The 24,729-nt window shown below is 40.0% G+C and overlaps 1 protein-coding gene across 2 annotated transcripts in view; it reads right to left on the bottom strand.

Annotated features, from left to right (window-relative positions):
• The window catches only part of Herc2 (HECT and RLD domain containing E3 ubiquitin protein ligase 2), a 184,166-nt gene that overhangs the window by 141,338 nt on the left and 18,099 nt on the right, over positions 1-24,729 (bottom strand). For both annotated transcript variants that reach the window (XM_055607517.1, XM_055607518.1), the window contains exons 4-10: positions 22,743-22,880; positions 11,486-11,705; positions 9,182-9,282; positions 8,241-8,397; positions 5,865-5,975; positions 4,207-4,378; positions 2,266-2,439 (exon numbers count right to left, since the gene is read on the bottom strand). In XM_055607517.1, the coding sequence (XP_055463492.1) occupies positions 2,266-2,439; positions 4,207-4,378; positions 5,865-5,975; positions 8,241-8,397; positions 9,182-9,282; positions 11,486-11,705; positions 22,743-22,880 (1,073 nt within the window). The remainder of the gene's footprint in view (positions 1-2,265; positions 2,440-4,206; positions 4,379-5,864; positions 5,976-8,240; positions 8,398-9,181; positions 9,283-11,485; positions 11,706-22,742; positions 22,881-24,729) is intronic.

Below are 24,729 nucleotides of genomic sequence, written 5' to 3'. Positions count from 1 at the left end.
AGTTTTCTTTAGAGTAAAAGAATGCCCAAGACTAATACTGAGATAAGCTAAAACCAAAACAAGTTGAGAGATTGATTGAAAATATCAAAATAACTCAGAACATTTCACATTACCTCAGTTAAATGGTAAGTTCCTGGGTTATTTGTCCATAGTATTTCATTTTAAGAGTACCATTCAAGGGCTGGAGAGATGGCTCAGAGGTTAAGAACACCAGCTATTCTTCTAAAGGTACTGAGTTCAATGCCCAGCAACCACATGGTGGCTCATAGCCATCTATAGTGAGACCTAATGCCCTCATCTAGCATGCAGGTGTGCATGCAGACAGAACATTGTAGACATAATAAATATACATTACATATATATATATATATATATATATATGTAATGTATATAAGAGTATCATTCAAAAGCTGGCCCTTCAACATATTTTTCAATGCTCAAACCACATTGGGTTATTTTTGTGTCAAAACTGACAGAAAACAAAAGCCCAAGCATAAGGCTGGGAACAAGTGTTTTCATTGGTGGAAGTAATGGGAATGAAGCTGTTTGGGAACAACCTGAAGATACTAGCCCATCTAGGGCTACCTACTAGGGTTACCTACTAGCAAAGGCACATATGCATGCATGCTCAGAGATAAACTCTGGAACATGCACCACATCAGCCACCATAGTATTATTTGGGTAACAAAATTCTGTCAATAACTTGGGAGTCCGTTAAAAGGAAACTTGGTAAGAAAAAAATGTATTGGTAGAAATGGAAGCCCATGCCACTCATCACAGCATGCAAGAGACAAGGATAGGCATACCCTGTGAATTCAAGGCCAGCCTTATAAACATGTCAAATTCCAGCCAGCCAAGGCCACATAGTGAGACGTTGTCTCAAAATAACAGTAGTAATAACAACTGTAGGAGGGAGTGGTTGAGGAGGAGGAAAGAAAAATAAGTCTAACAGGTAGAACTCAATATACAACATATTTATTAAAACACCTTTTAAGGGCTAGAGAGATGGCTCAGAGGTTAAGAGCAGTAGCTATTCTTCCAAAAGTCCTGATTTTAAGAACCAGCAACCTCAGAAAAGACCCCTGTGCCCAGATATTTTGGTTCTGTTGCCCTCCTTGTGGAGTTCCTGTCCTCTTCAGGTCTTACTATTTCCCCCTTCTTTCATAAGATTCTCTGCACTCTGCCCAAAGTTTGGCTGTAAGTCTCAGCATCTGCTTTGATACCCTGCAGGGCAGAGCCTTTCAGAGGCCCTCTGTGGTAGGATCCTGTCCTGTTCCCTGTTTTCTCTCTATTTTGATGTCCATTCTCTTTGCCTTTCTGAATGGGGATTGAGCATCTTAGCCAGAGTCCTCCTTCTTGATTAGTTTCTTTAGGTGTACAGATTTTAGTATGTTTATCCTATATTACATATCTAATATCCACTTATGAATGAGTATATACCCTGTGTGTCTTTCTGCTTCTGGGATACCTCACTCAGGATGATCTTTTCCAGTTTCCACCATTTTCCTGCATGGAGAAAACCTAGAACCCCTGCACAGATGTAGCCCATGGCAGTTCAGTGTCCAAGTGGGTTCCATAGTAATGGGAACAGGGACTGCCTCTGACAAAAACTGATTGGCCTGCTCTTTGATCACCTTCCCCTGAGGGGGAAGCAGCCTTACCAGGTCACAGAGGAAGACAATATAGCCACTCCTGATGAGACCTGATAGACTAGGATCAGAAGGAAAGAGAGAAAGACCTCTCCTAGCAGTGGACTTGGGGAGGGGCATGGGTGAAGAAGGGAGAGGGAGGGTGGGATTGGGAGAGGAGGAGGGAGGGAGCTACAGGGGAGATACAAAGTGAATAAACTGTAATTAATAAAAATAAAAAAATAAAATAAAATAAAATAAAGAACCAGCAACCACATGGTGGCTCATTATCCATCTACAGTGAAATCTGGTGCCCTCTTCTGGCGTGCAGACACACATGCAGGCAGAATATCCCATAAATAATAAAACAGCTTTCAAAGCTGGGCATGGTAGTATAAGCCTTTAATCCCAGCACTCAAGGAAGTAGAAGCAGGCGGATCTCTGTGAGATCAAGGACAGCCTGGTCTACAAAGCCAGTAACGAACAGCCAAAGCTACACAGAGAAACCCTGTCTCCCAACAAAAAACAAAAGAAGAAACTAAGACAGTGGTAAAGCACTTCCCAGCACTTTCCAGCACATTCACGGTCTGAGAGACTTCCACCATTGTATGAGAAAAAGTCCTGTTCTGGCACATACCTTATGAGATGTTGGAGAGCTACACAGAGGAGGCATACAGGGGGTAGCCAGACGGTCTAAGTGAGCCATGACAACAACTGCAGTTTGTCTTAAGTCAATGGCAAGTTCATTATCTTGTGGAAGAGTGAGGTACCTTAAGAAACTCTCATTGGGGCTCAGAGGGCCAGATAAAAGCTACAATAAGAGAGAAAAATAAACATACTCAGAAACAATGAAAGAAAAATAACACCATCACTATTTACATTTCTAATCACTATTTACATTTTGGTATTTAGTTATGAATTTCCTGTATATCTTATTTTAGCCTTCAAATTACAATGTTGATCATAAAACTACATTATACATTTTCACCCTTCTATACCTGGCATATAAAGATCCGTAATACTGACTGTACAGGGTATTTATTTTTTGTACTACACATGTGCAGACTCCATATAGACCGTTAATATAGCCAAACCACCCTATAGGAAGACTGCCCTCAAACCTTAATAAAGAGACTGGAAAAATAGCTCAGTCAATACAATGCTTACCATGAGGACCCTAGTTCAATTCCCAGAACACTTGTAAAAATAACACAGTATTGTGCACTGCACGTGTAATCCCTGAACAAGGGAGGATGAGATAGGTTGTCTGAACTACCTGAGGAATTCTAGGCAAGTGAGAAACCATGTCTCTAAAAAAATAAGGTGGGTGGCTCTTGAGGAATAAAACCCCAAACTGACCTTTGCCCTCTCTACAGGGAAAAATGGAGACAGACAGACAGACACACACACACATACACACATACACACACACACACACACACACACACGTACTTTTTTTTAAAGCACAGGAATACAAAGCAAGCTCTCTGAACCTAACACAGTACTTCAACAGCCTTTGGAAGCTAGAAACAAACCACAACAAAATCCTTCATTTTGATACGAATATTGCCCACTTTAGAGGGGGATTTTGTTTTATTTTCTGGTTGTTATAGTCCCAAGGATTGGACTTAGAGCTTTAAGTTTGTTAGGCAAGCTCTCTAAGAGTTTTCAACAACCCTCAACCCACCCATTTGAAATTTCAAGACACGGTCTTATTAGGTTACCTGGGCTAGTATTAAATCTTTGGTTCTTCTGCCTCAGCCACCTAAGTAACTAAGATTACAGGTCTGTACACCTCTGTCTACTCTACTAAAGCCTTATTTTATTTACAATTAACATCATATTTCTAATTCTTGTAAGAGTCTTATTATCACTTAGGAGTGTTAACCATAAATTAGGCCAAAGTAATAATGAAACATGTAACTCTTTACAAAGAGATTTAAAAAAAAAACCAGTCCTGAGGTTTCAGAGTATTTGTTTATATTACCCAAAACAGCCTAACACAGCATTCACTCCCCAAAACAGTCAAGCAGCTGCTGGGAACACTCACACACGAAACCAGATACACAGATATCGCCACAGCTGACTCAACAAAGTCTGCAAAGCCAACATGGCAGGCAGTACATAGGTCTCTCTAAAAGGTCAGTGGATCCATGCCAAACCATATTCCTAAGTACAAATCTAAAAGCTGCCATACGAAAAAACCTTTATAGTACATATGACACTCTACCATGTCAATAGAGTGCATGTGACCTTCCATACCCCTATCCCCATCTCACTTGCTGCTATCACCAGTAAACAAATACACCCAAAAGACATCAACTCCCATGGATGTAGACACTCTGGTTTACCTATAATAAAATTAGTTCTTTGATATTATGAGAATAAGATAGCCAGGTGTGGTGGTGCATGCCTTTATTCCCAGCACTCAGGGAGGCAGAGGCAGGCGGATCTCTGTGAGTTCAAGGTCAGCCTGGTGTACAAAGAGAGTCCAGGCCAGCCAAGGCTAAACCCTGTCTCCAAAGGGGTAGGGGAGAAGACAGGGTCACTTATACACAAAACCCCAGCTGATACTCACATGCATGTCACTCTCTGCATGTGGCATGTCCTTACTGCAGATGATGCTCTGGAACCTCTGCAGCAGAGGCAAAAGAGGGGCACTGGTACCTTGGGCAGAACGCTCATTGTCAGTTTCCTGTGCCCCACTGTCCCACAGCTGAAGCAGCAACAGGATGGCAGACAACATTTGGCTGAAAAGAAAAGATATTTATCCTCTAGTAAAATCAAATTAATGCTTGTCACACCACATCCAAACTAAAGAAACACACAAATAATTAGAATTACAGGAGGACAATGATGAAAAGATGCTAAAATAATGTCATAGAAATAATTCTTGGCAATTAAATCAATAAATCAGTGCCAAGAATTTAGCGAAAGACAATTGTCATTTATTGATAAGCATAAAATAGCTAAGACATTCTCGTAGTGCTTTCTACATGAAATTTCTAGGCTCTTAAGTCAACAAATTAAGATTACTTATTTCAGCGAAACTAGTTACTTAGGGAAAAACATCTTTAAAAGAACTTCTAGATGACTAAATAAATAAGCCTAAAACAGAAATAAAGACAACAAAACAGACTGGCACAGATATATACACAGGAGGCCAAAGATAACACCTGCCTGGTGTCACAAGGCCCAGGAGGGCAAAACAAGCCTGAGAAAACCCCTACCTGGTGCCACACAGCCTAGACAGGCAGAACATGCCTGAGACGACCACTGCCTGGCAACATGAGGCATGGGCAGGTCATAGCATTCCTGAAATAACACCAGACATCTAGAAGTCCTAGGTGCCACAAAGATGAGCAAGTAGTGGAACCCAAAGAGAAGCAGATTGTGTATGCACAATGAAGACAGGCAGAACTGGAGACTCGAGGTTAGTAAGGAACAGTTTGATGTACAGTGGTAATGCCACCTGAGGCTATGGTGAGGTCCTGGCCCATGCTCCCAACTGAGGGTCCTATCTGGGTCCATGGCTCTGCAGTAGCAGAAGTCTGTTACCATCAAATGCCATGTGCACATCCCTGGTCTGAGCTGTTGCTTGGGGCTATTTTGATGTCTGAGAGCTGTACAGAGCTGGTCCTGCCTCTCAGAAGCTGTAGCATTTGGGTGAGCTGGCTCCATCCCTTGCCTGAACTGCTAGAGAGCTGACCCCGATGGACTGGGTGAAGAAGAGCTGTTAGGATGGCTGACTTAGCTACCACTCAGGCCCAGATCCAGGTCTTTGAATTGGCCCACCCCAACATCTACCTCATCTATGAACTGCTGGAGTGTATGAAGGGACTGATCCTACAGATCCAAAGCTGCAGGATCTCCATGACACCAGGCAACAACAGCATATCTGACAGGAGTCCCAGTGAGGATCCAGTACTAATAGCACAGCACAAGCCAGAAGCCTTGAACTAGACCAATGACTCACTGCAATGATCATCATCTGCGAGAAAAGCTGTTTGGAAAAGAGGGTGTAATGTGTGACACACCTGCAGGGACAGGGAGTGGGATTGAGGTACATGATGTGAAAGTTACAAAGAACCAATAAAAAAAGGTTTTTAATGGAATAAACACAGGACCCTGGGAGTAAGGTCTACAGCCACAGACAATTAAGAGGAATTCTACAACACAGCAGGTTTGCAGACACACAACCATCTCTGGAGGTGACATGAGCTTCACACCACTCACCTAAGTGTGCCTCTCTGAACAGCCAATTCCAGCAGGATGGCCAAAGCCAAGTGCTGGTCCTGTAGAGGAACCCCTCCTGGTCCCTTAGTCCCTGGTGCTCCATGAACATCCCTGAAAAGACAGCAACAGGAAGGCTAGGCAACATCAGAGAAAGCAGAAAATTTAAAATCATACCAACAGGCTGATTATATTCAAGCTCCCATGTTTAAAAAGACAAGCACACACACACATACATATATACACGCACACACAGAGGAAACAAGGAAAGAATGGGGGAGGGAGAAAAAGTGAGGAAGAGAGCAAGTTAAAGATATTTATTAAGGGGGGGGCCTTTTTCAGTGCATGGGATCAAATTTTAAGCCATGGACACACTGCGTGTTAGGCTCTATCACTGAACTCTACTTCCTAGCCACTAAAGATGCTTTAAAAAAAAAAAAAAAGACTATACTTTCAAGGGGGAAAAAAAAGCATGAATGTAGATATTTTTAATGGACCCTGTGTTTCTAAAGCATAAAACTAGTTGCATCATTACACAAAAATAAGTAGAAAGGCCTCCAATGGGGCTTAGCTCAGTTGGTAGGGTCCTTTGACTAGCATGCCCTGCACTGTATAACCTTGGACAGGGTTACACACTTATTATCCTAGTACTTGAGGTACTCGGCAGAAGGATCAAAAAAGAGTTCAAGGTCATCCGTAGTTACATAGTAGTTTGAGGCCAGCCTGAGTTTTATGACAGCCTGTCTTAAGACAAGAAGGGAGGGAGGGAAGAGGAAATGTGGGGTAAGTGGGTATGGGTGTGTTTAGGTAATTTTCCAATTTGAACAAAACAGAGTATCAACTTTCCCATAAAAACTAGAGAATTAATGTTTAAAGCCACCAGATAATCTAAAGACACATGTCTATGTATATTTATATTTCAAATCAAAGAAATATTTTAACTTTGTTACTCAGTAATAAATAACGAATTTTCTAAATTACCTAAAATTCAGAAGAGAAGACATTATAACTGACAATGAAATTTTTTAAATTCCAAGACTATTTTCAGCACTTTAGCTTTAAAATTCTATGGCAAAGCTTTCATCAGCACTCCCAGAAACCACTCCCTGTGGCTCACGTACAGGCTACCAAAGGCATCCCTGCTGAGAGTAAAGAGTAATGACTTCTGCCAAGGAGACTCGTGAGCACACTAACTTTCCTTCTGTGTGCTAAATTCTACTAATAATACTAAATATTGTATTATTTTCTTTAAATTAAAAACAATATAACTACAGATTCGTATTCAAGCCAAGAACAGAAGCACGTACACACACACACACACACACACACACACACCTATAGTCTCAATTGTCAAGGATCTCAGGATCCTTGTGGTCAGGAGTTCTGGATTATAGTATGCTATGCCAACTGGGTGCCCACACTAATTTTAACATAGCAACTTCCTAGGAGTAGGGGACCACCAGGTTGTTTAGGACTACCAGGTTGTGTAAGGAGGGGTGCAGCTGCCCAGCACAAATCAGAAATGGGGCAAATCAAAATCCCATTTTGATCGCAGTCATACACAAAAAAATTAAGAAGTATAGCTTTATGCTACAGTTTGAATCATAAATGTCTACCAAACATTCATGTAATTGCTGGATAGTCCCAAATCCATGGCACTATGGAGACAAAGCCAATTACAAAGGTTAAACATTACTCATGCAGGTGCACTCATGAAGGAAATACTACAACTCTGGTATCTTCTCTTTCTCTCTTTGTTTATTGACTGTCATAAACTGAACAGGCTCTTCCAGGGTGAATTGTGCTGACACAGGTCCAAAGCAACAGAGCCAAGTAACCACAGAATGGAGTCTTTGAAACCATCAGGCAACACCTTCCCTCCTTTCAGTTGATTGTCCAAGGTTTTTGTTACAGCAGTAGGAAACTAACAAACAGGTCCAAACTTGTTTTTTAGTGAGAAGGATCAAAACAAGTTGTACATGCTCAGCAGCTGCTCTACTACTGAGCTACATCCCCACCATCAGTCAGAACATTTTGTTTGATTAGCCATGTCTCATACACTATCTACCAGGACTTCAAGGCAAGCACCATCAATCTCTATAACAGTGGCTCTTTATTATCACCAAGAGCCTCAAAAGAAGTGCTCCGTTCTGATTGATGGACAGATGAATGAATCATCAAGTACCCACACACACACCTCACACACAAAACAAATAAAATGTAAAAAAATATTTTAATGTGAATAGCAAGATCTTGAAACTATGCTGAATATACAGTAGTAAAACTTAGTCATCAAGTTCCCTAAATGGACTGACATGAGAAAGAGGCTCAAGCACACTACAGCTATTCCACAGAAATGCAAGAAAAGTACGAACTCACCCAGTCACAACAGACCTGAGGAACCTCGTTGCTCTCTCTACCACCTCTAGCCACACAGAGGATACTGTGCTCTCATCAAAGAGAGAGGCTTCAGGAAGAGCACGAAGGGCATCCAGGGACTCCTGCAGGAGCTCACTGCAGAGATCTGCATCCTCCCCTAAGCGACACATAGTAAGTCAGAGGAGGCTGCCCACCCACAGGCACTGCTCAATTCCAGTCACTCCCTCTGAGCCTCCAACCCCTCAGGTGAATAGATACACATGCAGTTCTTCATTCAACAGGCCAAATTCTAACACACCTGTTGAAATTCCAGTCCACCTTGATGCCTCCCACATAAGCAATAAAGATTGGGTATCTCCTACCTGAAATGTGGAGGGTCAAAAGTGACTCTGTCTTTGTGTATATGTGTGTGTGCGCATGTGTGTGTCACCTTGAGAAGGAAACTCAAGTCTCATTTTACTTCATTTCATGTACATATTATGCACAGAGCCTGGAGGAAATGTCATGCAGTATCTTTAGTGTGGCTGCATTCTGGCAGCAACCTATCACATGAGGCTGAGTGAGGGATTTTCCACTTGTGATATCACAGGTCAAAAGATTTCAGATTTTGAAGTATATCAGATTGCATACTTTCAGATTTTAAGTGCTCAACTGATACCTTCTTACTAACTCCTTACCATGGTGAAGGAGGTGAGGTGGAGAATGTAATAAATGAACACTTTCTTAAAAACATAAATTTGAAAAAGACCCTGTAGCCTCTTCTCTTAAAAGAGAAAGACCTTAAGATAAAGAGAACAAAGACTATTCACTCCTGAGACAGACTCTGGGACCTGGTAGGTTAGCTGGTAGATGACCAACCAGGAACTTGCTGTGGCAGAATTCTCAGGGATCCCAACACCCCTGATCTATGAAGGAAACAGAATGGCATGCTGCACACATACCTGAACGCCAGGCTCTGCGCAAGAAGGCAAACGCAAAGGAGAGCGCTGCCCGGGATCCAACTCTGGCAAGTCCTTCTACCCCTCTGCCTGTAGGACGCGAACTGCAAAGAAACACAGCAAGTATAATAATTGGTCAGTTAGAGGAACATGAAAATAATCAAGTAAGAACGTGAACCAGAGTATGACCTATAGTCTTCTTTAGCTAGCAGGATCTTTAGGGGTTCTAGGTTCAATTTTTTCAACTTTGTAAAGGAAAAGTTTCTCTGTGAGGACATGAATACTGCAGGGAAAGTTCTGTGCACTTATCTGCAAGGGCCTGAACAGTGTAGTACTGCTGTGTGAACATCAGTGAGGGCCTGAATCGTTCCAAGGAACATGTGCAGAGGAAGCTGTGTGCAATCTGTGATTATGTGGGGCAAAGACCAATGTGCTGCTTTCAGAGGAAGCACTGGATGCCAGAAACACAGGAATGTGTTTCTGAATGAAAAACACATAAAAAATACAGTCTAAAGCTGAGTACATATGTTAAATCTGATCAGAACAGTTTGGAGGACTATTACCAACATTTTACCTTAAACAAACTGTTTCAGTATAACCATGAAACTGACTCTCCTCAGACAGTCAGAATCTTGGCCCCAAGAAGGAATCTATAGCCCTAAGCCAGTATAAGAACCACTCTCAAAATGAAAGTCTCTTTTTTTCTTACTGTTATTGGTGCAGGCATGCGCGCACACACACAAATAAACACAACCTACCGTAAGTCCAAAAAGTTGTTTTAATTTTAGAAATTCCTTCACTTAATGAAAGATATTCCAATTAACTCACCAATGCTTAAGTCAACAGAGCATTTAGGATACTTCTGTATCTTAGGTTGAAAAGACCAACAAACAAGTGTGCTTAAGGTCTCTTAGCATCAACGATCACATATTCAGAACTCTCAGACCAGTGACCATCATTGTGGGGTGCTACCTATGTGATCAGGAAATGAAAAACTGTGTCCCAACTTAATGTAGTGAGACGTAAAGTGAAACCTTTGTGTCTGGCTTTGAGTGAAATATTTCAGCAAAGCTTTTGCTACGTTTGGGTTAATCAGCAGAGACTGAGAAATTGTTTTGAGACTGAACCTTGAAGAAATGTCTCACTGAAAAGTCTATACTTGGTACTACGTGAGAGCTTATAGCTACACAAACCTTGGTCCTATTTTGGGAAATGATTAAATAAAAGTAACTGGAGTGAGCTGGCTGGGTGTCAGTCTTTCACAAAGAGGCTGAGCCCCTCTGCTCCATCAGGAAATGAAGGCTTAGCATCTTGGTGAGCTAATCTCTCTACTGTAGCACCTAAAACCAAAATCAACCATTGCCTACAGGTAACTTTCCCATTGCCTGGGAAAGGTTTAAACTACCAGAGTTATCTTATCCTTGCCCAAGAGAGGAGACAACCCACAAAAATCTCAGTCTCTTTTGCCTGTGGCTAGCAATAATCAAAAATAAGAACTTCAAGTTTGCCAGGAGTGTCTTAGGACCAACATTTGTGCAGCTAAAAGCTCTCACACAGTAAGTACCAACTGCAGACTTTCCAGGAAGACAATGTTTCTTCAAGGTTCAAACAGTGTCTACTGATTAGCCCAAATATAGCAGAGACTTTGCTGAAACATTTCAATCAAAGCCAGACACAAAGGCTTCACTTTACATATACTACATCAATTATTTTCAAATGTAAATAAACTCCAAAGATCCCTCAGCACAGTTAACATAAAAACTTATTCTAAATATGACAAAATGATTTCAACAACATAAAACAGGGAAGGGGAGGAGAGGTGAAGGAAGGTATGAAGTCAGAGGAAAGAGATAAAGACAAGAAAATAGAGCAGAGATGAGGGGAGGGGAGGGGGAACCAAATGAAGCTACAATTCACACTTGTCTGCAAGATGGGTAAGAGTTCCCATACTTCCTACTTCATTCAGCACTCAATTCCCATATGCACTCTACGGAATAAAAGGCACTATCACAACCAAAAAAACAAGCTCCTAGCTACATGAAATATTAGTAAGCCTGACACTCTGTTCTTCTGTAGACAAGAATTTTCAGTTACATTGAGAAAAAAAAATGCAATTTTACATGAGCCTTAAATATTTTACTAGTTACTGGTTACTACCATGAAAGAAACATGCTGATATATTAATAAATACCCACAAATCAAAAATCATAGGTCTAAAAGGATCTTTAATATTAGAGAAACTGTCTTTTTAAAACGAGCTGGAACTTACAAGAAGATGCCAAAGGGGTTGTTCCATTTTATTATTACCTTTTCTTCTCCGAGGGAGGCACAGAAATGCTGCTGCTTTTCCACTTAACTTTGACATTCTCCTGGAAAACAGTTCTGTTCAAGGCAATGAAATACCGCTCCAGGATCACCAGCCTCTGCTTCAACCTCAAGGCTGACAGTGTACTGGTAGCTGACTGGACAGCCAGGGCTTGCTGCTCTTTAACCAGCACAGAAAGACACTCCTTCAGTTCATTCGCATCTGAAACAAGATAAGAAAACATTCTAACTCATCAGTTGCTTGGGCATGGTAGTAATACTGAGAAATTAGAGTATGACAATAGAAAATACTCAAGTATACAATACTGCCCAAAGCATTAAAGATTGTGCATATATTAGCTGGTAGTACTGTATGTCCACATAGGAAGCTCAGGCACAGAGAGGTTACATAATTTAACTAAAATCACACAGAGAAAGTGCAACACAGCCTCCACTGTATGCTGTTTTTCTGTAATCATGTACAAGATGCTAATATAAAACTGCAGGACTACAAAACAGTTGATTAGCATGCTCAAGGCACTGGTTTTAAGGCTTAGCCCAAACGAATAAACAGATCCTCAAAACTATAAAGTCAAACGTCTCAGTAGCTTACTTCCTAGGGCGGGGGAAGTTGTTGTATAGTTATTGCTATACAACTAAGATCAAACTTAGTTTGGGCGAGGGGTGGGGGTGTGTGCATGCATGCATGTATGTGTTCATGTTCGTGTGCATGTACTTCAGTACATATGTATACGCAAGTGCACATGTATGTATAGGCCAGAGGACAACTTCGGGTGTCATTCTTCATATGCTGTCTACCTGTTTTTTGAGACAGGGTTTCTCGCTGGCCTGGAACATGCCAAGTATACTAGGCTGGCTGGCCAGCAAGCCCAAGAGATCTGCCTGTCCCTACCTCCTCAGTGCTAGGATTACAAATAAGAGCCACCACACCTCATTTATTTTTCATGTGTGCTGTAGGTAAGTCACCCCAAACCCAAAAGCAGTGTTTTAATAAATTTACTATGAATAACTACTGAAAGAAATATATTATGGAACTATCTTATTGGAAAATAAAGTAGTCAGGTTGTATGACTACTTGTATAGCTTAATAGCTTAAGCTCTTCTCTCTAATCGATGCTTGAATTTTTTTCATGAGATTTTCTTTAAGTATCTACAGACAATGACATGAATAGAATAACTTTTAAAACCCTAGCCTAAACTTGTATAACCACTTTGGAAATCAATCTGGCGGCTTTCTTAGACAATTAGGAATAGCGCTTCCTCAAAATACCACTCCTGCACATATATCCAAATTATGCTCAAGTACACAACAAGAACATTTGTTCAACCATGTTCATAGCAGCTTTATTCATAATAGCCAGAATCTGGAAACAACCCAGATGTCCCTCAACTGAGGAATGGATACAGGAATTATGGTACATTTACATAATGGAATACTATTCAGCAATTAAAAACAAGGAAATCGTGAAATTTACAGGCAAATGGTGGGATCTAGAAAACATCATCCTGAGTGAGGTATCCCAGAAGCACAAAGAAACACATGGTATACACACACTTATAAGTGGATATGAGACATATAATATAGGATAAACATACTAATCTGTACACCTAAAGATGCTAAGCAAGGAGGAGGACCCTGGGCAAGATGATCAGTCCTTACTCAGAAAGACAAATGGGATGGACATTGGAAGAAGGAGAAAACAGGAAACAGGAAAGAAGCCTACTACAGAGGGCCTCTGAAAGACTACCCTGCAGGGCATTAAAGCAGATGCTGAGACTCATAACCAAACTTTGGGCAGAGTGCAGGGAATCTTATGAAAGAAGGGGGAGATAGTAAGACCTGGAGAGGACAGGAGCTCCACAAGGAGAGCAACAGAACCAAAAAATCTGGGCCCCGGGGTCTTTTCTGAGACTGATACTCCAACCAAAGACCATTCATGGAGATAACCTAGAACCCCTGCTCAGATGTAGCCCATGGCAGCTCAGTATCCAAGTGGGTACCCTAGTAAGGGGAACAGGGACTATTTCTGACATGAACTCAGTGGCTGGCTCTTTGACCACCTACCCTGAGGGGAGAGCAGCCTTGCCAGGCCACAGAGGAAGTCAATGCTGCCAGTCCTGCTGAGACCTGATAGGCTAGGATCAGATGGAAGGAGAAAAGGACCTTCCCTATCAGTGGACTTGGGAGAGGGGCATGGGAGGAGATGAGGGAGGGAAGGTGGGATTGGGAGGGAATGAGAGAGGGGCTACAGCAGGGATACGAAGTGAATAAGCTGTAATTAATATATAAAAATAAAAATTTAATTAAAATAATCTGGCCTAGCAACTAAGTTATTAACTACACAAAATTACACTTGTAAGTTAAGTTAGCTCTCAACAAGCCCCATGCTAACACTGTTCCTGTGTTTATGTTCTGTCTTTACCACAGCAATCATCAGCCTCCAAGCTGATGATTGTCTTCACAGACAATCACAAAGCCACAACCAACACCCCTTGAATGGAAGATAACAATTTTCTGGCTACCCATCACCTGAGCATGCTTTCCAAAGAGTTCTTAGAAAGCATTATAAGCTACATCTCACCACCACCCAGGACTCAACTTCATTCCATGCCAACAGGCACTGTGGTAGGATGCCAGGCCTGCATACTGGCAATCTAAAACTGAAATGCCTAAGAGCTGACAGTCAAGGAAAACAAGATGATCAACAACCTGAATTTGAAAATGGTCTCAAGGCAGAAAAGCAAAATTTCTACATGGCAGATACATGGTATTTCTTCTTTTTGATGAGGGAAGAGGTAGCCCTCCACACTGATTTCCTTAGTGGCTAAACTTATAGTCTCATCAGCAATGTATAATGTATACAGGCTCCTTTATTGCCACACCTCATCAGCATTTGTCATTTGTTTTCTGAATGACATGCATTATATCTGGGGGTGAGATGGAATTTCAATGTTTTAATCTTTCCCTTCTGCCAGTCTGAAAAAAACAATCCTAAGTGTTCATGTAGTTCATTATTGAGTTTTAAAAATGCATGAAGTAAAGCCTGGAGAACTGAAAGAAAAGTCCACGATTAACAAAAAAGGCTTCAATACTCTTAGCAAAAGAGAAGAAAAGCAGTCAGACTTCAATTTATTTCTTTCTTACCACAAAGAGACAGTAGAAAAACAAAGGAAATGGAAGACAGGGCCTAATCAAGGGTGCATAGAGGAAGAATTCAGTCAGACTTCAATTTATTTCTCTCTGACCACAAAGAGACAGTAGAAAAACGAAGGAAACAGAGGACAGGGCCTAATTCCATAGAGGAATTCTTCCTCTATGCACGGTCCTGCATAGAGGAAGAATTCCTATACATAAACTCCAGTTATGTGTAAACAAGCAATCTTTCTTGCTGACTACTTTTAGCAAGCACATCTGAAACCCACAAATCTATAAAATAGAACCTGTAAATGGTTATAAGCAGTCTAAAATGCGACCTATAAAACAAAAGCACTGCACACCCTAAATGCCCGCACTGTATGAGAAGGCCATACACAGCAATGCATTCTCACCTCATGCACTGGGTGAGAAAGGAGGTGTCTATGACAAAAAAAGACAAGCTGGAAAACGGCACATCTGCTCTTGTGTTATCTCATGACCTACATCCTTCAAACTAGAAAACCACCTGAGATAGCTCAGAGTGTCAACATATGCTATCCTGAAGTGACAATCCAGTCTTGAGTATTCATGCAATTCCTCTCCCAATCATGTACAGAACAGGAAGAATCTCAATATCCATCAAGAGATGAATGGATAATCAAAATGAGGTGTGTATACATAATGGCATCATGATTATCCATGAAGAAAAATGAGATAATGAAATTTGAAGGAAAATGAATGGATCTGCAAAGTATAATATTAAGTGAAGTGATCCAAACTCAAATAACAAAAATCGTATGTGATCCATGAGGATCAGAGCCTATAATGTATACATGTATGCATATAAACAGGTATAAGTGGAGTCAAAGTGCCAAAAACTATAAAGGAGACCACAAAAGGTAATAACAGGTGGCAAAAGAGAATGGGGTAGCTAAAAGGACATAGGGGACATGAAAGATGTTTTTAAAAAATGCCTTACAAAAGAGGTGAGGAAGAGCAGATCACTACAACATGCTTTGTTTGAAAATGTCATAATGACATTCCCTCATAGGAGAGGGCAGGGTCAGTCACTGGACCCTCACCTGAAGTTCTAGCCACTGCAGCAATTCCCAGCAATTTGGATGCAATTCTGTTTCAGCTTCTCAGGGAGGAACTAGGGCATACAGGCTGGGGAAGAGTAGGGAATGTGGCTCCATCTATGCAACTATGAGGAAGGCATCGTCCATGCTGGGTATAAACTTTCTAATGGGGCTCCTTTAGGGCACCCATGCTCACCTATGCTCTGTAAGTAAGCCCAATAAACTCATTATTTCCCCAGAATTAACTTAGTGGAATCACTTTGGTTGGGACCTTATGAGGAAAGGGTTAAATGTTTCCATTTCCCCAGGGGAAAGAATTTTACTGACCATCTTCCTTCATTCAGTATTACTGTTTTAATCCATGCTTTGTCTGTTTTTCATTCCCTTTGTAGTCATGGCATAGAGACCCCACAATTATGCTGATGGAGGTTTGGGCTGTTTCTAATTTTTTGCTTTTACAAATAAATATGTTCTGAATATTAAAAAGTCATAGTGATATGTAACAACTTATATGCTAATTTTGATTTTTAAATTTTAGCAGCAAAGAAAGCATAGATAATATCAATTAACTTGAACCTATAAGATTCAAATAATAGGGAGGGGATTATGGGAAGATACAAAGTGAATAAAGTGTAATTAATAAAAATTAAAAAAAAAAAAGATTCAATGAGTTCTAGGGTATTCCCCACTTTTTTTCTAGCCAATTTAATGTGTCTGGTTTTATGTTGAGGTCTTTGATCCACTTGGACTTCAGTTTTGTGCAGGGTGATAAGTATCGATCTATTTTCATTTTTCTACATGTAGACATCCAGTTGGACCAGCACCATTTGTTGAAGATGCTATCTTTTTTCCATTGTATGGTTTTGGCACCTTTGTCAAAAATCAGGTGTCCATAAGCGTGTGGGTTTATTTCTGGGTCCTCTGTTCGATTCCACTGATCCACCATTCTGTTTCTATGCCAGTACCATGCAGTTTTTATAACTGTTGCTCTATAGTACAGCTTGAGATCAGGGATGGAGATACCTCCAGAAGATCTTTTATTGTAGAGGATTGTTTTAGCAATTCTCGGTTTCTTGTTATTCCATATGAAGTTGAGATTTTTTCTTTCCAGGTCTGTAAAGAATTGTGTTGGCAATTTGATGGGAATTGCATTAAATCTGTAGATTGCTTTTGGTAAGATGGCCATTTTTACTATGTTAATCCTGCCAAGCCATGAGCATGGGAGATCTTTCCATCTTCTCATATCTTCTTCTAATTCTTTCTTGAAATTTTTTTTCATACAAGTCTTTGACTTGCTTGGTTAGGGTTACACCAACGTACTTTATGTCATTTGTGGCTATTGTGAAGGGTATTATTTCCCTAATTTCTTTCTCAGCCCTTTTGTCTTTTGTATACAGGAGTGCTACTGATTTTTTTGAGTTAATTTTGTATCTGGCCACTTTGCTAAAGGTGTTTATCAGCTGTAGGAGTTCCCTGGTAGAGTTTTTGGGGTCACTCATGTATACTATCATATCATCTGCAAATAGTGATAATTTGACTTCTTCCTTTCCCATCTGTATCCCCTTGATCTCCTTCAACTGTCTTATTGCTCTAGCAAGGACTTCCAGCACTATGTTGAAGAGATATGGAGAGAGTGGGCAGCCTTGTCTTGTCCCTGATTTCAGTGGGATTGCTTTAAGTTTCTCTCCGTTCAGTTTGATGTTGGCTATAGGCTTGCTGTATATCGCCTTTACTATGTTTAGATATGTGCCTTGTATCCCTGATCTCTCCAATACTTTAAACATGAATGGATGTTGGATTTTGTCAAATGCTTTTTTAGCATCTAGGGAGATTATCATGTGGTTTTTTTTCTTTCAGTTTGTTAATATGGTGGATCACATTGATGGATTTCCATATACTGAACCACCCCTGCATACCTGGGATGAAGCCTACTTGGTCATAGTGGATGATATATATCTTTGATGTGTTCTTGTATTCGGTTTGCAAGTATTTTGTTAAGTATTTTTGCATCAATGTTCATAAGGGAGATTGGCCTGAAATTCGCTTTCTTTGTTAATTCTTTGAGGTTTAGGTACCAAGGTGACTGTGGCTTCATAGAATGAGTCTGGTAATGTTCCCTCTGTTTCTATTTTGTGGAATAGTTTGAAGAGAATTGGTGAAATTTGCAGGTAAAGGTGGGACCTGGAAAGGATCATCCTGAGTGAGTTGTCCCAGAAGCAAAAAGACACACACAGTATATACTCACTCATATAAACATACAACATAGGATAAACCCACTAAAATCGGTACATCTAAACAAACTAAGCAAATGAGGACCCTAACAAAACGCTCAATCCCCATCCTGAAAGGCAAAGAGGATGGACATCAGAAGAAGAAGAAAACAGGAAACAACCTAAGAACCTGCTACAGAGGGCCTCTGAAAGCCAGAAGAAGAAAACAGGAAACAACCTAGGAACCTGCCACAGAGGGCCTCTGAAAGCCTCTGCCCTGCAGACTATCAAAGCAGATGCTGAGCCTGATGGCCAACTGTTGGGCAGAGTGAATGGAATTTTATGTAAGAAGTGGGAAATAGCAAGAGCTGGAGAGGACAGGAACTCCACAAGGAGAGCAACAGAACAAGAAAATTTGAACACAGGGAACTTCCCAAAGACTCATACTCCAACCAAGGACTATTCATGGAGATAACCTAGAACCCCTGCACAGATGTAGCCCATGGCAGTTTAGTGTCCAAGTGGCTTACATAGTGATGGGAAGAGGGACTGCCTCTGCCATAAACTGATTGGCCTGCTCTTTGATCACCTCCCCCTGATGGGGGAGCAGCCTTACCAGGCCACAGAAGAAGACAATGCAGCCATTCCTGATGTGATCTGATAGACTAAGATCAGAAGGAAGGAGAGGAGGACCTCCCCTATCAGTGGACATGGGGAGGAGGAGCATGCATGAAGAAAGGGAGGGTGGGATCGGGAGGGGAGGAGGGAGGGGCTTATGGGGGGATACAAAATGAATAAAGTGTAATTAATAATAATAATAATAATAATAATAATAATAATAATGAAAAAAAGATGCAAATAATAAGGCTTGGGTTGTAACAAGGGCTACCTAACACGTACAGCTTGGCTTATATCCTCAGAACTGTAAATCACAACATCCTGTTAAAAATTCACAGAGCAAGGCAAGCAGTGGTAGCACACTCCTCTAATCCTAGCACTTGGGAGGCAGAAGCAGATGGATCTCTTGTGGGTGCAAAGCCAGCCTGTTCTACAGAGTGAGTTCCAGGACAAACCAGGAAGACACAGAGAAATCCAGTCTCAAAACAAAACAAAACAAAAGCCAACAACACCACCAAAAAGATCCACAAAGAGAAAAATGTACACTATTCTTGGCTGAAACAGTCAACAGGGAACGTTATATCTTAAGCTGTAACACAGCACTCAGCAAATCTAAAAGGAGTAAAATTATACAAAATATTTTACTAGCCCAACAAAATTAAATTAGTAATTATTAAAAACAAGTACATTAAAGTACCCTAGTATTTGGAAATTAAGTAACACATTTCCAAAGTTAAAAACAATTTTCAACTGAGGAAAAGGGGAGTGGGGAGGGGGTAGGAAGGGAGGTTGGGGCTAGGAAGGAAGGAGGGCTAGGGCTACAACAAGGATGTAAAGTGAATTAAAATAAATTTTAAAGAAAAAAATGAAAACACATTTACAAATCTGCAAGATGACAACACTGCTGGAAGATGAACAAATATCAGAAAAGATGAAAGCTCAAAATCCACAATCAAAGCCTCTAGCTTTAAAAAAAAAAAAAAAAAAAAAGATAAAGGTACTTCCCACCACGCCTGACAACCCAAGTTCAATTCACAGAATCCATGTGATAGAAGAAAACAACTGGCTATTGAAAACTGTCCTGAGTTCCTACACATGAATAATGAAATTAATTAACTAATTAATTAATGTTAGCCACAGAGAGTACAACAAAGAACAAGCATGAACAAAAATAATAATAATATTAGATCAGAAATCAGTGAAAACAATGGGATAACATCAATTAAACCAAGTTGAAAAATATAAACTAATAACTTCCAAAAATTTTTGATCAAAATAAAAAGAATCAAATGTCTGAATTAAACTAATATGTGCCAGACAAAAACATAAGTACACTGAGGAAGGCAGTGTACTTATGTACTCAGTGCTACCTTATAAAAACACTATGAGCTGCGAACTATTATTTAGTACAGGTTAAACTTAATTAAACTACACGTTTATATTTATATGCATAGAAAGAACAAAAGGTTAAATATACCTACCAAACTCATAAAAGCAATAAATCCTTAAGATAAAACTATAATTGTGGAAGACAATTATGTCTTTATAATCTATGAATTTTCACAAGAAAATTTCATATTTTCTTTTTGAATTGAAACCTTTCTGGCATCTAATAATATAGCTTAATCATATAGTATGTGCTTACCTTGTACAAGACCCTGGGATCAAGCCCCAACACAGATGAAAACAAATTTTTGAAACAAAAATGCATCAAACATTTTAAAAAATTAAATACAATAAAAGAAGACCAAAAAAGAAAAGTGTAAGTTTTGCTTGCGAAACTAGAACCCTTGTATACTGCTCAAAGAATGAAAAATAATGTGGCCTCTGGAAAACACTATACTAGTGCCTTAAACAGTTAATGACATTGGGGGCTTACAGAGAGTAAGACATCAACTAAGGAGCATGCACGATCTGGACCTAAGCCCCCTGCATATATGTAGCTGATGGGGAGCTTGGTCTTCATGTGGATTGCCTGCTAAGTGGTGTGAGGGGTGAGCTATTTCTAATATGTACTCTATTGCCTGCTTCTGGATCACTTCTCCCTGGCAGGGCTGCCTTGCTTGGCCTCAGTAGATGAAGATATGCTCAGTCCTGATGAACCTTGATGTGCTGGGGAGAATTGATATGGGGGAAGGGGCTTTCCTTTTCTTGGGGAAAGGGAGAGGGGAAGAGGAAAGGAGAGGAGACTGGGGGATAGGAGGAAGGAGGCACCTTGGGATATAAAGTAAATAAATTTAAAAAGTAAAAGTTTAAAAAGTGAGGATTGATCATCTTACTCAGCGTCCTCTTTCTTGTTTATCTTCTTTAGGTGCACATATTTTAGTATGTTTATCCTATCTTATAAGTCTATATAAGTGAGTATATACCATGGATGTCTTTCTGCTCCTGGGATATCTCACGCAGGATGATCTTTTCTAGATCCCACCATTTGCCTGCAAATTTCATGAATTCCTTGTTTTTAATTGCTGAGTAGTATTTCATTTTGTAAAAGTACCACAACTTCTATATCCATTCCTCCATTGATGGACATCTGGTTTATTTCCAGGTTCTGGCTATTACGAATACAGCTGCTACAAACATGGTTGAGCAAATGTCTTTGTTGTATACTTGAACTTCTTTTGGATATATGCCTAGGAGTGGTATAGCTGGATCTTGAGAACGCTTTTCCTAATTGTCTGAGAAAGCACTAGAGATGATCAGTCCTCACTTAGAAACACAAATGGGATGGACAGGGAAAGTAGGAGAAAACAAGTAACAAGACAGAAGCCTACCACTGAGGGCCTCTAAAGACTCTACCTAGCAGTGTATCAAAGCAGATGTGGAGACTCATAACCAAACCTTGGGCAGAGTGCAGAGAATCATATGAAAGAAGGGGGAGTTAGAATGACCTAGAGAGGACAGAAGCTCCACAAGGACAACATATATCAGGGCACGGGAATCCTCTATGAGACTGTTTCTCCAACCAAGGACCATGAATGGATATAATCTAGAACCCCTGCTGGGATGTAGCCCATGGTAGCTCAGTAACCCAAGTGGGTTCCCTAGTAAGGGGAACAGGAACTATTTCTCACATGAACTCAAAGGCTGGCTCCTTTACCTCCCCACCCCCAAGGGAGGAACAGTCTCTGTCCACAAAGGAGAATATGGCAGCCAGTCCTGAAGATATCTGATAAGCTAGGGTCAGATGGAAGGGGAGGAGGACCTGGAAAGGGAGTGGACTTGGAAAGGGAGGAGGGAGGGGATAAAGGAGGGCGGGTGGGATTGGGAGAGAATGAGGGAGGGGGCTACGGCTGGGATACAAAGTAAATAACCTGTGATTAATATTAAAAATTAAAATTAAAATTAAAAAAAGTTAAAAAAGAAAAAGTTAATCACAGTATTTTGATACAATCCATTGTTCCTAGTTAATACATACAGAACTAAAAGCAGTGACCTTAACCAGAGACTGAAGAAGCATGTTTATGGCAGCAGTATTCATCTACTCAGGGTACAATGACAATGAATCAGCTCTCAAGGCTAAGAGTGGTACTCACTAAGAGAGACTGCCTTCAGAGGAGTACACAGAGGCTTGGTGGTTAACAATGTGTTTTGTTATTCACATGCATTCACATGCAGAAATGTTCCTTTTATATTTTTTCTACAGAGTGTTTTTTTCTGATTTCATTTATTTATTGTTTCTAACTCTAATAACTATTTGGAAACTCATGTAAAATGAGTTTTCTAGATTAATACTATTTTAAATAAACGTTATCATAAAAAAAAACAACAGGGAGAAGTAACAGAGTACACCAACTAGTAAATATATAATCAAAATATGCACACAAACACAAAAGAGTGAAATAGTTAATTTCTAAAAGGTCACACCATAAACTTAAATGTACACTATGCAAAATACGTTAAAAAAAAACGGAATAAATACTATCTGAGTCTACTTATATGTGGCACTTTTGAACAGTTTAGTGTAGACATCAAAGATGACTGTAGTTGCCTGGGGGTTGTGGGGAGTAATGTTCAACGGACATGGGTGATAGTAATTTTATACTACAGTATGAATGTATTTTTAATGAACTATAGGCTTAAAAAATGGTTATATTTTATCAGACATATTTTACTGTAATGAAAATGAGTTTTAATGTTAGAAAAATCCATTAACAAACAAAAACTTGATTCACTGCTGTGAAAAAGTTTAATACCTGGCTGCTTGCCCCACACCCAACTCTCCAGGATTGATTTGGCTCTATACACAGGAGCAGGTGTCTCTTCTTCCTCCTTCTTCTCCTTGTCATTAAGATCTTCTTTCTTGGTTCCACTCTGAGTATCAACACCATCATCTAGAAAATTAAAAATGTGAACATTTTTAATGTCCATAATTGTTTTTCAAACTACAAGAGTCAAGCTGGTCATGGTGGCACACACCTGTAACCCCCAGCACCATGAGTTCAAGTCATCTTAGGCCACAAGGAAGTTCCAGGCCAGCCTGGGCTACAGAGGAAGGCCCTGTCTCAAAATAAGAATAGCAGAAAGGAAGGGAAGGAGAGAAGGAAAGAGAAAGGGGAAGGGCGAGCACATCTTATCAATCTCTATAAATGTTCTTCCCAAACATGGGAGAGTTACTACAGCACACAAACAACAGTAACTCAATGTTTTATGATTTGAAAACACATGAATTAAAACTACAAAAGACTCAGTATAGTTTACTTAGGAATGAATTAATGAATGAATTAATTAATTAATGGATACAATAAAAAGGATGTTTAAATTCTTTAACATACGAAGGGTTTTTTAAGATTTTATCAATGTCCTACTAGATTTCACAACTGAGAAAATTTGTCTTTAATATTTGTCTATTTGAACTTCACACAAATTGCTTTAATCCAGCGACTCAAAATTGCTGAATAACCAAAGGATAATTAGAGATAAAACACTAAAAACATTTTTTAACTATCCAATGTCCTCCTCTACTGCCCAGCTGAGAACCAATGCTTTAAGAGACCACTATTAAAAAATAAAAGTAAAAGAGACCACTATCACTGAGATGGCAAGACAGCTCAGTTGAAGCCTGACAATCTGAGTTCAATCCCCAAAACCCAGAGGTGCTCCTCTGATCCCCAAATACCTGCCATAGCATGTAAACACACCACACACACACACAAATAATAAATAAAATTTAAGGACCATTATCATTGAAATAGGATTTACACCAACTCTATGTTCAGCAGTTTAATTTAATTCTGGTAGTAACTAGCTGGAGTTAGAACAGAACACACAGGTTAAGGGCTCTGCCACGACTTCAGATGCCAATTACAAGCAACAGATTCTGGGTAATGCACAACTTCTATTGGTTTGACTATAAATAGTAGATTCCCACAAGCCTCTCCTTCCTGATGGATATGGCTTGGCCATATTACTGTCATTCTAACTCATAACCACCACGGCACCACAGAGTAACCCTATTTTGTTTTTCATGCTTCATTTACCAACCATAATACACAAAACCACTAGAGTAGTACATGGAGTTTTATAAGTAGACCTTGGCTGCCAGGACACACTTGATTCTTTGATACGATCTTAAGATAAACAAGTACATCCTAGCCATGATGAAGTCACTTTTCTCCAGCCATAAACACATCCCTCTTTTTGACCCAAACTGTGCAATCCAACTGGTCTTGTCACCACCAAAAACCACACCCAGTCTGCCTCCCTTTCTTCCTTTTCATGGTACCTTGGGATCTCTGTCCTCAGATATTAGCAATGGATTTTTCTGGAACCAACATCAAATGGCAAAAGGGAACAAACTAAATAAACAAAAAAGCCTCACATTCTACTTAAATAAAAGTGCAGGCACACGAAAAATAAAAGTGCAGGCACACGAAACGCTATAATGAGCAGATCAGTGGGTGAAGGGTCTAGGAGGATGAAAGGAACAACACTGGGAGTTTAAACAATGATGAAACTGTATCCAGATTAAGGTGGTAGCTATAGGACTCCAGACATATGCTAAAGTTTGTTGTATTAGATATCATATTACTTACTTCTTCAGCATGGAAAATTTTTGATAGCTAACAAGAAGACAAGAAGTATCTCCAAACACACCTCAGGCTTTACTCTCAGGAGCACAAATCAGAATACTACAGCAAAAATAAGATGAAGTCCCTCAAGAGCATGACTAACATTACAATA

This window comes from Psammomys obesus, unplaced genomic scaffold (genome assembly GCF_907164565.1).
Source record: "Psammomys obesus unplaced genomic scaffold, mPsaObe1.curated_primary_1811, whole genome shotgun sequence".
Classification (NCBI taxonomy): domain Eukaryota; kingdom Metazoa; phylum Chordata; class Mammalia; order Rodentia; family Muridae; genus Psammomys; species Psammomys obesus.
The sequence above is the reverse complement of the archived record's forward strand: the minus strand, read 5'-3'. Positions and strand labels throughout refer to the sequence as shown.